A 12,191-nucleotide genomic window follows, 5' to 3' on the forward strand; every position below is an offset into this window, starting at 1 on the left:
AGTATCATTCACGACTATCAACATGACTTTCAACGGCAAGGTACGCTCTCAAACTCCGATGACTGAACGACATGAACACTCACATGAACAGGTTCCATTTGAGGAGGCCCATACTAAGGATTTGCTCCGCCCGGAAGCCTTTGACTGGGCCGAGGATGTTGAAGAGGCTCTGGCCGCTGCTAATCAAGCCACCGCCATTCCGCGCAACATGCCGAGTCCACCTGACCGGCCATGTGGGCCTATACCATGGGCAGAGAGAGATTCACACTTTGATGACCTCGAGCCAGCCCAACCCCCTGGGTTTATGACACGATTCGGATTTCACGAGTTGCTGTCGACAATTGAGGAGGAAGGGGAACCTATTAATGGCCGTTCGAGCAGTGAGGTCCAAGCTATGGACTCTGGCACCACCAGCGCTACTGAAGATGATTGGTCAGGCTCGAGTGATGTTACTAGCCCTACATCCAGCATTGAGGAGCCTCTTCTCCCTAATGGGGAGTCCACTAGCCAATGCCCGTCCGATACAGAGGAAGCAGCCGCTGCAGCACTTGCGCAGACCAACCTCACCTCTATTTTCGCGGACCGGCAGCTATGGATTGATTTTGACAGGGACATCCATCACTTCAATTGGATGGGACTGCGTAGCTACACGCATTACTCTACCACCCCGTCGGAGTCACTGGCGATCATTCTATCGAAGCCAAAGGACCTGCAGGGAAGTGACAAGTTGAGGAGGCAAGCAGTCCTCAACCAAGCTATGCATCACATTGACCCCGTCATTGTTCGTCTCCACGGCCCTGATGACAACCTTATAGATCTACGAGGATCTGCGCTGGCCAGGGAGTCACAAGGACGGGTTCACAAGTTCTATTCACCTCATGGAAGGTGGTTGAACGACCAGAGGGATACGACAGATGCTTGCATCGATACTGGCAGCATAGACATCTATGGGGCTACTAGGTTCGCCGTTGGAAACGGTTTCGTTGAATCAAGTTGTATCCCCTCAGTGCATGAATGGATGGAGTCCAAGCCTGAGGTCTCCGGAGGCTTGGAATCCCTTCCACGAAAATCGACATGGAAGGCTAAGCCCTCCCCCTTGAAACGTCACCAATCTACAGGCTCATCTGTTGGATCGGCTCGGAGACGTCGCCCCATCACGACGTGTGTGCGTGATGCTCCGCCCGAGGTGTATACCTCGTTTCCGACTCCTGTGTTTGCTCGCACTCGCCGGACGGGGATCAAAAGGCTCTGGGAGAAATCCCGGCATAAGTTGGCGGCTGCGCTCTCTTCGGTGAAGAGCAAAATGAAGTAAGACTTGAATCGTCAATCGTGCTATTTTGGAGCATCTTGGCCTGGGTCTTGGTTCTTGTTGGCCTGGTTGGAGTGACCTTTTTCTGGGGTTTCGAGATTTTGTAGGAACCTATTTAACAAAATAAAAAATGAAAAATAAGAAATTAACTTCCACCTTCTCCGGTCAGTGCCATCTGGAATAGTATCTATTAATATTTTTCTCCGTTTGGAGGTTCCTAGGTATACACCTGCGTAGGTTCCCCAGTATGTTTAATGTATCAGAAAATGTAGAGGGTCAGAAACAGGGGAACGACTTGCTTGTGGCCCGCACCACCGACTGGCCAACCTTGCGACCGCCCTCAGGCTGACAGCAGAGCCCATGCCCGCGGCGTGTCGAACGTGTGCTCAGTCAACTGGTGAGTTGAAGAATTGTAGCGCCTAACTCAGACCGAAAGCCAGACTAGAAATTCGTCTAAGAACGAATCGACTGACATTTACTGCCATATCGATGGGAAAGATGGGGACCATTACATCAATACCTAGAAAAGCGCTCCGTGAAATCCGCTATACAGACAATGGAATGCTGCGAAGCTTGAACTCGACAGTTGGCTCAACCCGCTCAACAGCTAGGTAGGTACTAGTTCAACAGAATTCTTCTGCCCTTTTATGTATGCAGCTAGATCATCGTGCATCAGTCTCTTTCCAAAACTGTAAATGAGTCCGTAACAAGGGCCGGTGAAAGTGCCTCCATCAATTAGTGATTCCAATAGGAGACGTCTGGGAAGACACATTTGGGTCTTCATGTTTGGCACCAAACGTTAAAACCCAAAAAGGAATGGTGCGCCTCCACCTGACGGGACCGGTACCCACTGACCCACGCTTATCCGCTCCTATGGCGGAGAATTTACAATGCTGTCATTGGCTCGTCTACGCGAAAGTACATCGAAACGCGATCAGACTTCCGGGTTTTAGCAATGCTCTGAAAGGTGGAACGAATAACGATAGAAACGCGGGAGCGCTCGCAGGAGCTTGGAGGAGAAGATGCCGTGTTGTCTGTACTGTAGGTACCTAAGGTAAGTCTGAAAGTCCCGACATAGAAAGATATGGGTTTCCAATTTCCAAATGTAGTCTACGTAGAGTCACAGCGAATTGACCGGATTCACGGATCCAAATGAGGTCAAGGAACTGAGATAGCTGGGAATCACAACAGTACGTTATGCTTATAGATAGCACCGCCAGATCCTCCCGTCATGTCCTTCCTTCCTTCATTGCTGCAAAGGACGACGTCAGTTTGCGTCGCAACTTGTCGATGAACCTTTTGATCCCCATTTGGCCACTGAAGTGCGGGGTGGGGAAGGAGGTATATATCCCAGTTGAAGTGTCAGTCACCTCGGTTGTGACCTGATCGACATGTCTGTCGCCTCGTCTGGTGAGCTGTCCATGTGAGCATCGGAATCCATCGTGGTTTCACTATCGTCTGAGGGCGAACCTTGTGAACGAAGCACATAACTAGTGTGCCACTTCAACCTCTAAATATCATTAGAACTTGAGCGCGAGCTCATCAGCTTTCGTAGTCACATATAATCACTCACAAATCACACCTTAAGCAATAATCAGAAGTGATGCAGGATAACTGATCTGTAAAGATGCAGAGAGTGAACAAGACGGTTGCTAGCTAAGAGATAAGTGTTCATTGCCCGAGGAAGAAACGCCCTACTTGCACGCTGGCCTGCTCTCCTTTTTCTGAGAGATTTTCTCTTCCAAATGCTGGGTGGGTAGGTGCTTCCTACTTCGGTGTATACGTGCCTTCCTGAATAGGAAACCATAAACCCATATAATGTCCGTCCCTCACCTCTTCCTCTTTTTTTTCTTCCTCCTTCAACTCCCCATCTTCCATATATCTCATCTTCATTCCATCAACCATGCATCCTCCATCGAGCCATCCATGAACCATCCATCTTCCATCAAGGTTTCCATCAACCTTCCATCTTACATCAAGCCACCCATCATCGGTCAGTCTCATCTGTCAATCCATCTATGCCCCACCTAACTTCCATCAAGTCCTCCATCAAACACATATCTGGCATCATGTCTTCCATTATGAGTCGATCCTATCCATCATCCAATCGGGTCTCATAACATCATGCGTCATCTGTACATGACCACTCACCGTCACCACTTATCCAAGGTGCCTACATTCACTGGTCAGTCTACTCTTTCCGTACTGCCATATGCTCCTCTATTAAACACCACTTAGCCTGCATACCCAATCTGGCTTACATGGACTTGATGGCTCAACCTACCAATTGGCAACCAACCACCTAAACCCAACCGTGTGCGTCTCATGGCAGCGGGCTTCGGCTTCAGGAAAATCGGAAGAGCGGATATCGCAACAACCCCCATCCCAGCACGTCCGCTTACTCTCTTTTCACTCGACTTTTCAAGGATATCCAGTCTCACCGTGGCGGGCCTCACGGCTTCAGGACAATCGGGAGATTTGATATAGAGACTATGCCCGCTCAACAAACGTCCACTCGTCTTGACCCACTGAACTATATTGTGTCTTGCCGTGGCGGGCTTCGGCCTCAGGACAATCGGAAGACTGGATATAGCAGCCACACCCTCCCAGCTGCATCCGTTCACTCTCGTTTCTTCGACTTTTTGTCAGACTGGGATACACTGGGATAAGGCCTCCCTAGGCCATAAACAGGAACCTTGGGTTTTCTTGTGGTCTAGTGGTCATTATTTCCGATACTTTTCAATAATATACAGTCTCGCCGTGGCGGGCTAAGGGCTTCGGCTTCACGGCAATCGGGAGGCCGGATATGGTCACCCCGTTCATGGACTGGTTTTACTCTTTCTGGGGTTTCTTCGAGATTTTGTAAAGGTTTAACAAAATAAAAAATTGGAAATCAAAGATTAATTTCCACCTTCTCCAGTCTGAGTCACTTTCCAGTCTAAGCCAATAAAAGTCAGCTTCCATCCTATTCTTCATGTAACCTCTCGAGAATTTTCTACTCTAGGTCTTACCCTCAATGATGGCTACGTTGTTGACTTCGGTGCCATCACATCCTCAGTTAGTTATTGTACTGTGTAAGTACGGAGAATGCAGATAGCAAACTGGAAATTCATTGATGAATCCATAGCTAGGTGCACCAATGTACTAGCGGATTTCCTCTGCCACTTCTTGGCTCTCCCCTTCCATTTTAGTGCTCAGACCTTACCGCTTTTTGCTCACTGATCTGATCCGTCCGTGATCCTGACCTGAGCGCCCTGAATACCCCAGCCTGCTCAGACGGAACATGATTCGCTGGGTCATGCTCACATGACATGATGACCTGCCTGAGTAACTTGGACCTACTGTGTTAAAAAGCTGACACTGTGACCTACTTCGCGGCCTCTGCCTGAGACTCCTACCTGAGTAAGTGATCTACGACTTGTTAGGTTTCCCCAACGTACCCGACAATAAACTTATATAGACACTTAGTTCAATATGGCAGGAAAACATCCACTTCGGGTGCTCGCTATTGTATCAAACAAGAGTCCAGCATGGAAGCAGTCGCCGGAGGACATCATGCAGCTTGCTATCCAAGTTATCCACGAAAAAAGTCTTTACGATCAGAAAGAAATTACCATACCCGATACAAAACTCTTAGCGATCCAACACTATCTTGTTCGTGAGATGTTTGTGTTCGACATTTCGAATGAAGATTACGATCCCGAAAAGGGGCATTTATCAGAACAGAATCAACTTCCCGTCGTTGTGATTCGTCTAAGTGACCGAACGATCGCTTCTAGGCCTCACCCGGGAGAATGTGCAAGAATCAACGAAACTATTAGACATCTCCATGATGCCAATGGCTTTGGATCCATCCCGCCTTTCATTGAAGACCACACTTCGGGGACTCCACCTAACTATCCAAACCCACGAAGTCTCAGACACAGCGGACCTCCCCGTGAAGCGCTGTGATCATATCTCTCGTGGCATGTACTTGGCAATTTACCGTGGCGGGGTGGACAAGGTGCAAGTTGCACAACGAGTGTAATCATGTGATGAGACGGTGAGATGTATATCGAATCGTGGCCAGCAACGCGGTAGCAGTGTTGAACGCTTGGTACGATTAGTGATAGCGTTCTAAGCTATGATAAGTTAAAAAGATGAAGGTTTTGGTTAACCGTGGTGGATCAGAATATGATATTGGAAGATGGTGAAGATGAAAAGGAAAATCAAACAAGATGCGTTGCTGGGACGTGTTTTATGTCGATTCTGTGAAGCAACGGTCTTGCCATTTATTCGAAACCTGTCGACGAAGGAGCAGACATCTCAAATTGTGTTGAGGTGGACCAAACATTCTAAGGTACCTCCATCAAACCTGAAGCATATCATATGACCTTGGTCCGAAACACGTCTAAACTGGGTATATAGTCTGCATCACTCGGAAATTTTACTTTTCTACCTACAACTACCATGTCTCATCACCAGTTACGTCCTCCCCTCTCACCTTCATCTCACCACAAGGCTCATCCATCTCGATATCATACCTATCTCACCACTACGTCTGATTAAACATCATGACCACCCCCAATGTAAGCTGGACTGACTTTGATCCTCCTATCTTGCCAGCAGACCCAACATCGATACTAATTTGAAGTCCTATGGCACAGTCTCAGGTCGTCAAAGGCCTCCTGCCAGAATCCAATATCAATCAGCTCGATCGATAATGCTGAACTCAGGTCCGCCCTCCAACGGACGCTACGCAACATAGGACACAGCTTTCCCGGTTCGTCAGAGACCTTACTCAGTTGACACCTCTGGGGTCTTCTAATTTGCTGCTTCCAGCATCTGATTCTACAAACCATGTGTCAATACTTTTATCACTCTCTACCATGTGCTTCTCTTTTCTCCCTCCTCCCGCTTCTCTCACCCGCCGCTGCTGCGACAGTCCACCTCCTCTGAGGTCTTGTCTGATAGCTGTGGGTGAGGACCTGGGTCTTCACTCGACCCTCGCACATTTCGATCGTTGTCTTTAGCATACCCAGACGCCCATATACGTAGTTTCGGACGTTGAGGACGCCGGGATGTCCACACCTTCTGTCCTCGAGAATTCCATTTCGGAAAACCTTACGTCGGCCCGAAAGACCAGACTTCCAACAATGTCTGCTGACTCTGGCACCTCGGACGTCGAGCAAGCAGACATCGAGTGCTTCGCGGCGCTGCCCCACGACACAGTCCAAGCCACCGGGGTGACGGAGAATGCCGTACGGAAGACTATCAGAGACAACCAAGACACCACCGACGTGGTAAAGTACATACGTTTCACGAATGTCCCACCAGCCGTTGCCGACAAGTTTTCTCTGCGCAATACTCGCCAGATGTTCAATCGCAGTACTCGATACATGATCATCAAGCTCTTAACTGGGGCCCATGAACCTTTCCTGGTTTGACCTTTTCTGTGATGGATACATGATGTGACAGGACAGGGACAGCTTCGTCATCTCGTCGGGTTGAATTGGACTCTGTTACCTACAGATTTAGCCTGTGTCACATTTTCTTGGAGTTGTCTCCTTGAGATTCCAAGAAACAAGATGATTCGAAAACATCAACACACAATACCAAAAGTTTAATGGAGAGCAGTTGTTTCATAAGAGGGAAGGGAGAAGCTACCTAGTGAGCACGTACGATCTCAAATATCCTGGTGTGGGTGCCGAATTCTAAACGCGGTGAGCTTCCCAAGCTCCCGCCAACTGGTAAGCCTCCAGTCAACTGGCAAACCGTCCGCCAACTGGCAAGGTTATCCCTACGAATCGCCCCCAATAATCCCACTGCGACACGTGCGGCGTCGAATTTGTTGTTTAATTCGATAGTATCAATATCTATAGCACGTATCTAAACCCTTTATTATCAACCTCCGTTTTGTCCTGAGGAAATAAAATGTCAGCATCCAAGTGTCAATACCAGAAGGAACAATTTCTCACCAGCATTCCGTTCTCAACACCCTCAGCCTCAACCTCCTGGCTATCAATCGCCATATTGTCTCGACGCTTGTTCTCAAGGTACATGTAAACATACAAGGCAACAATGGCGAGCAGTTTTACAACATAACCAGCAAGCATGCTACCAAAGTCAGTAAACCCGATCTCAATGTTAACATCCCCAGGGATAGCAACTCACGCAATATAAGCACTGTGATATCCAGGCGCCTCGGCCTCTTTGAAAGTCTGAGGCCCAATAATATTGCCCACACAGTATCCGGTGAACAACAGAGCACCGGTAACCTGCTTCTTAGTGTATCCAGCAATATTAGAGCTAACAACCGTCAAGCTCATGCTGAAGCCTAGGCCCTGGAAATAGCACAACCAGAGTGCAACAAGTCGGCCCCACTTGTTCGTGCTTGGTAGTCCGACCAGCAGACCGGCTCCGATGATGCAGACTATACATGCGACAATCATGCAGGCGAATCGTGAGTGAAACCTGCCGTTGAACTTTGTTGCGATCCAGCCGCCGGCGATGAGCGTCACAAACTGCACGGCACCGCCTGGGATTTGAAGATATTGGGTGCCGAGTGTGTCGAAACCGAATGTGCCGACGATGATGGAAGTGAACTGTTTAGTCCGTGACGTTAGTTTTATCTATATCCCAAGGAGCGAGAATCTTGGAACACATACACTAGTCAAAGCGGAATTCGGGACTTGCGCGCCAATCGCCATGACGAATAAAAGCCACGTCTTGGGATCTTCGGCCGCTTGGCGGACCTGATACCATTTGAACTGGCGAGTCTTCACGCCTTGGCGGTTAATCGCTACACGCTCGACGGCAATGGCTCTCTCGCGCTCGGTGAGGAACTTGGCGGTGGACGGGAGATCCGGGAGGAAGATCAGCGCGGCGATTCCCACTGAGGCGGAGACGGCTCCAAATATCAGGAAGACGTACATCCATCGTGGGAGTCCGGTGGTGATGTGTCCGACGGCATATCCGATGAGGCTATCCTGCATTAGGTTATTCTCTTCTGGTGTTCTTGGGGCAGGTCGCTTACCCTCCAAACATTGTTGCGATACCGTTGGTGCAGTACCAAGCTTCGAGACGCAGAGGCTGCTCTTCAGAGGTATACCACATGCCTGTCATCAGGACGAAGCCAGGTGTGACGACTGCTTCGGTCATTCCCAGGAGGAAGCGGTTGATGGCGATTCCGGTGAAGTTGTAGCATGCCGGCGTTGTCATCAATAGGCCACCCCAAACTGATACAGTTAGTCTGGCCCTGGGTTGCCGTTACAGGATCATCGCTTACTTATAGTAGTGATGGAGAGGAATCTGCCCACCGGCAGTTTCTGCATTGCATATCCGGCAGGCCATTGTGCAACGAGGTATCCGAAGTAGAAGATAGAACCTAGATATGTTAGAGGTTTATACACTGAACTGGGGGAACCTAAGAGATACTCACCAAGCCACGAGTACTGCTGTCCCTTCAGGTGTGTGTCCTGCTTCAGGCCATAGACGGAGGCAAAGTTGATGCTGTTCTTGTCCAGGTACTGGGGCGGGTTAATACTTCAGATAGAATTCGGGAGGAGTATGAGATTCTCACCTGGAGCATATAGATCAAGAACAACAATGGAATCAAACGAATATCAATCTTGCGCAAAACCTTTTTGGCTTCCTGCCGCGTGTATTCGATACCTTGGTGCTGTTTATAGAATTCATAGTTCTCGTCCCGCTCTGATGAACCAGTCGCCGAGCTGCTAGGCGACAAAGCGTCCTCGGGATCCTTCTTCAATGACATGTTACCAGGACTGGACAATTCCTCGAGAGGTAAGCGGGTCGAAAAAACAACCCCTGCATCACAGGAGACAGCAGGGTTTTAAAGGAACTCCTGCTTCAACACGGGCACGGTTCAGTTCGATGGCATAATAGCCACGATCGGCCCCACGCATCCTAGCAGGGAAGGTTCCAAAGGGAGATAAACAGGACTCAAGCTACATCTGGAAGCTACACGGGATCCGTATCATCAATGTCTCCAATCATATAGCCTGCTATGTGCTGACCGGCGGGCGACAAGCAATAGCTTAACGGTCGGTGAAGGCCCGAACTGGTAAGTAAGCGTTTAGAGTGGCTCAATCAAGATACATGGCTGATCTTGCCGGTCGCTTCAACTGGCTGAAAGCAGGTGCCTGAGAGCGTTGGGGTGGTTTGAATTATGCGGGTGGAGCTTGGGGATCACGACATTGCCGCTGCAATTGCGCATTTCGAGGGGAAGATGAGCAATCTGCCACGTCGCGGACTTGGATTCGGAGATACTCCGTGCGAAGGAAACAAGAGACTTCATTCGGTTTCGATCAGGCTGTACTCTCAGCCTAAAAGCAATCTGAAGGTGCAGTAGCTTGACCTGGGTTCTCTGTCCGGAGCACATACTGTAGTATACTTGTCTTGGCGCTCCAGATTTCATCAACGTTCGGCAGTCTCCAGTAATTCGAGATTTTGCCAACAAATTATATCCCCTGTTCACCCTAGCGCGTCTATGGATCGTATCGAACTGGTTACTGCTGTCTTACTGGATGAGCATGGATGCACAAACAAAGTGCAAGTCCGAACGGCCAAATTGCGGGGAAAACCCCTTCAAGATGTGTACAGACTACAGAGTAGGCTATCCCTTTTGGGGCTGTTCATGCCTGAATGCCTGACTGCCTGAATTCCTGGATGCCTGAATTAGCACCGGTCCATACACCGCTCTAGGTACAGACTGTAACTAGACTTACAGTACACAGTACGGAGTATGGTGAATTTAAAGGGGAACTAATCCATCATGTGACAATGTCACTCGTAGTTGCCTCGCCTCAACTTCTTAGTTCTTTTTCCATCCGCTAGTTATCAGGTCAACAAACTCTGTTCCGTTGATGCCTGGTTGCCCGAGGCATCACACTGTCACACATATGATAAAACTCAGCTAGTTTGCCTGCTCAGGCTGCTCTTTCTCTTTCTCTTCCTCCTCTTCATCCACCCGAATGGTCTGACGCGTTTATTCAGCCTCTGAAATAAGCCAAGAACAATACCTGTCCTTGCGAGTACTCACCGTGATCAAAAGTTACATGGACCAGGCAGTCCTGATATTCTAGGTCTAGGGGCTGCCTATACGGACGCAGTCAAGCGGCTATCCTAATTTACACCCTACGCAAACTACGTTACGTCAAGTCGGTCCGCCACCAGAGATCTATCTCACCTTGGAATCCTGGCAGAGATGATCTCGCACATATGACAAGCAGCCGCCACCATCAGCTCCAGGTACTTCAAGGACTGGCTGAGCAAATGGGAGATGACGACGAGACGGTAAACTTGTCCCTTGTGGAGCATCTGACAGCGATCACAGCGGCTCACCCAAGAAACGAACGGGCTGAGTGGATGTGGCATCGACTCGAACTCAAGGCCAAGTTTCGTGGCGCCTATCTCACAGCCAAACAGACGGGTACCTGAGGACGAGAAACGGCCGCCGTATAATTGTTATGGCACTCATCGAAACCAAGGCTCGCCCACGTTGGACACACGAACCGCAGGTATCTATGCAGGAGGGCGCGCAAATTGTGGCGCTCCTGAAAGACAGGAAGCCACCAGCCGGAGAGTAAGTTGCACAGTCTGCCTCGGATGCCCATTTAAGGTATCAATTACACCATGGCCACTAACTACGGGCAACTAGACCAGTCTTCCTCATCTCACAGGATGGTCCCGAGCTATATATAAGCACAGCGACTCCTTCAGCAGCCTACCTGGCGTACATCAAGAATCAGTCTTCCAGCCTTCACGGAGAAAACTTCCTGCAGATCCATAAATACGGGCCGTACGACATCAGAGAGGACATGAAGATGCACGCATTCTCATGCCTTGCCCTGAGCATCGTTCTGAAGGCCACCAGTTAGACATGCGCGCGGTAGGAGGACGAGTACCTGAGGACGAGAAATGGCCGCCGTATAGTTGTTATGGCACTCATCGATGCCAAGGCACGCCCCCGATTGACACACGAATGCCGGTATCCATGCAGGAGGGAGCTCTAATTGTGGCGCTCTTGAAGGACAAGAAGCCACCAGCAGGATAGTGAGTGTGACAGTCAGCTGCCGATGCCTATTTAAGGTATCAATTAGACCATGTCCACTAACAACAGGCAACTAGAGCGGTCTTTCTGATCTGCCGGGGCGGAAGCGAGCTCTGAATACCCGAGCGATTCCCTCGGAAGCCTACCTGGTTTATCTCGAGAATCAATCTTCCAGACTTGACCCAGCAGATTTCTTGCGGATCCATTGATACTGGCCATACGATATCACAGAGGAGGAGAACGTGGATAGGTTGTCATGTATTGCCTACGCACCGCAATTCAACCATGGGGATGGACACTAATACTCTCGCCAAAGATGGCTCATTGCCCGAGAAAGAGCGCATGAAGTCAAATGCCCATCGCGATAAATTTACGGAGGGAAATCTGGTAGTGGAGCGATATTTCAGACGAGACGAAAATCGATCTAAGAAGATGCAGCTCCGCTGGAAAGGGCCTTATCTCCCCCAAAGCCTCAATGCGGTACGGGCGACGATAGCCCCCAGGTCTGACTTTGATACTATCGGCCTTGTATTGCTAGGCAGAAAATCAGTAATATGCAATATCATCCAACCGGTTAACTATAACTAGTTACTGATGTACTCTCATTTGAGTTAGATTAACTACACACTCATCAGTAACTAGTTAACTAATGACTGCTTAGTTGCACCATAAACCTAGGCTACGGGGTACTATGACAGCCAAAACCGGGGCTGTGCAAGAATGGATACGTGTACTGATAAGTCTGATATCAAGGTCCAAGGACAGCAGAACTAAAGGCTGTCCTATCTAGAAGGTCAATCCGAATGAGAATAATGAATCCATGATACT

At 49.2% G+C, this 12,191-nt stretch overlaps 5 protein-coding genes across 5 annotated transcripts; 4 read left to right on the forward strand and 1 right to left on the reverse strand.

Annotated features, from left to right (window-relative positions):
* Positions 1-22: 22 nt before the first annotated feature.
* Positions 23-1,312, forward strand: N7515_009894 (uncharacterized protein; the record flags this gene model as incomplete). Its single annotated transcript, XM_056670637.1, has 1 exon — positions 23-1,312. One exon carries the CDS (start codon positions 23-25, stop codon positions 1,310-1,312), a length of 1,290 nt encoding a protein of 429 aa, XP_056517010.1.
* Positions 1,313-6,444: 5,132 nt separating this feature from the next.
* Positions 6,445-6,735, forward strand: N7515_009895 (uncharacterized protein; the record flags this gene model as incomplete). Its single annotated transcript, XM_056670638.1, has 1 exon — positions 6,445-6,735. One exon carries the CDS (start codon positions 6,445-6,447, stop codon positions 6,733-6,735), a length of 291 nt encoding a protein of 96 aa, XP_056517011.1.
* Positions 6,736-7,164: 429 nt separating this feature from the next.
* On the reverse strand, positions 7,165-9,065 carry N7515_009896 (putative MFS transporter; the record flags this gene model as incomplete). Its single annotated transcript, XM_056670639.1, has 8 exons — positions 7,165-7,209; positions 7,267-7,405; positions 7,463-7,893; positions 7,957-8,272; positions 8,325-8,526; positions 8,577-8,675; positions 8,730-8,817; positions 8,871-9,065. The coding sequence occupies 8 exons, from the start codon at positions 9,063-9,065 to the stop codon at positions 7,165-7,167; spliced, it is 1,515 nt and encodes a 504-aa protein (XP_056517012.1).
* A 1,466-nt stretch (positions 9,066-10,531) lies between these two features.
* On the forward strand, positions 10,532-10,750 carry N7515_009897 (uncharacterized protein; the record flags this gene model as incomplete). Its single annotated transcript, XM_056670640.1, has 1 exon — positions 10,532-10,750. The coding sequence occupies one exon, from the start codon at positions 10,532-10,534 to the stop codon at positions 10,748-10,750; it is 219 nt and encodes a 72-aa protein (XP_056517013.1).
* A 29-nt stretch (positions 10,751-10,779) lies between these two features.
* Positions 10,780-11,190, forward strand: N7515_009898 (uncharacterized protein; the record flags this gene model as incomplete). The annotated part of the gene is made up of 2 exons (XM_056670641.1): positions 10,780-10,895; positions 10,971-11,190. The coding sequence occupies 2 exons, from the start codon at positions 10,780-10,782 to the stop codon at positions 11,188-11,190; spliced, it is 336 nt and encodes a 111-aa protein (XP_056517014.1).
* Between the last annotated feature and the right edge of the window lie 1,001 nt (positions 11,191-12,191).

The sequence above is a fragment of the Penicillium bovifimosum genome (assembly GCF_028826915.1).
Source record: "Penicillium bovifimosum strain IBT 22155 chromosome Unknown utg000008l_segment0_segment0, whole genome shotgun sequence".
In the NCBI taxonomy this organism is placed as follows: domain Eukaryota; kingdom Fungi; phylum Ascomycota; class Eurotiomycetes; order Eurotiales; family Aspergillaceae; genus Penicillium; species Penicillium bovifimosum.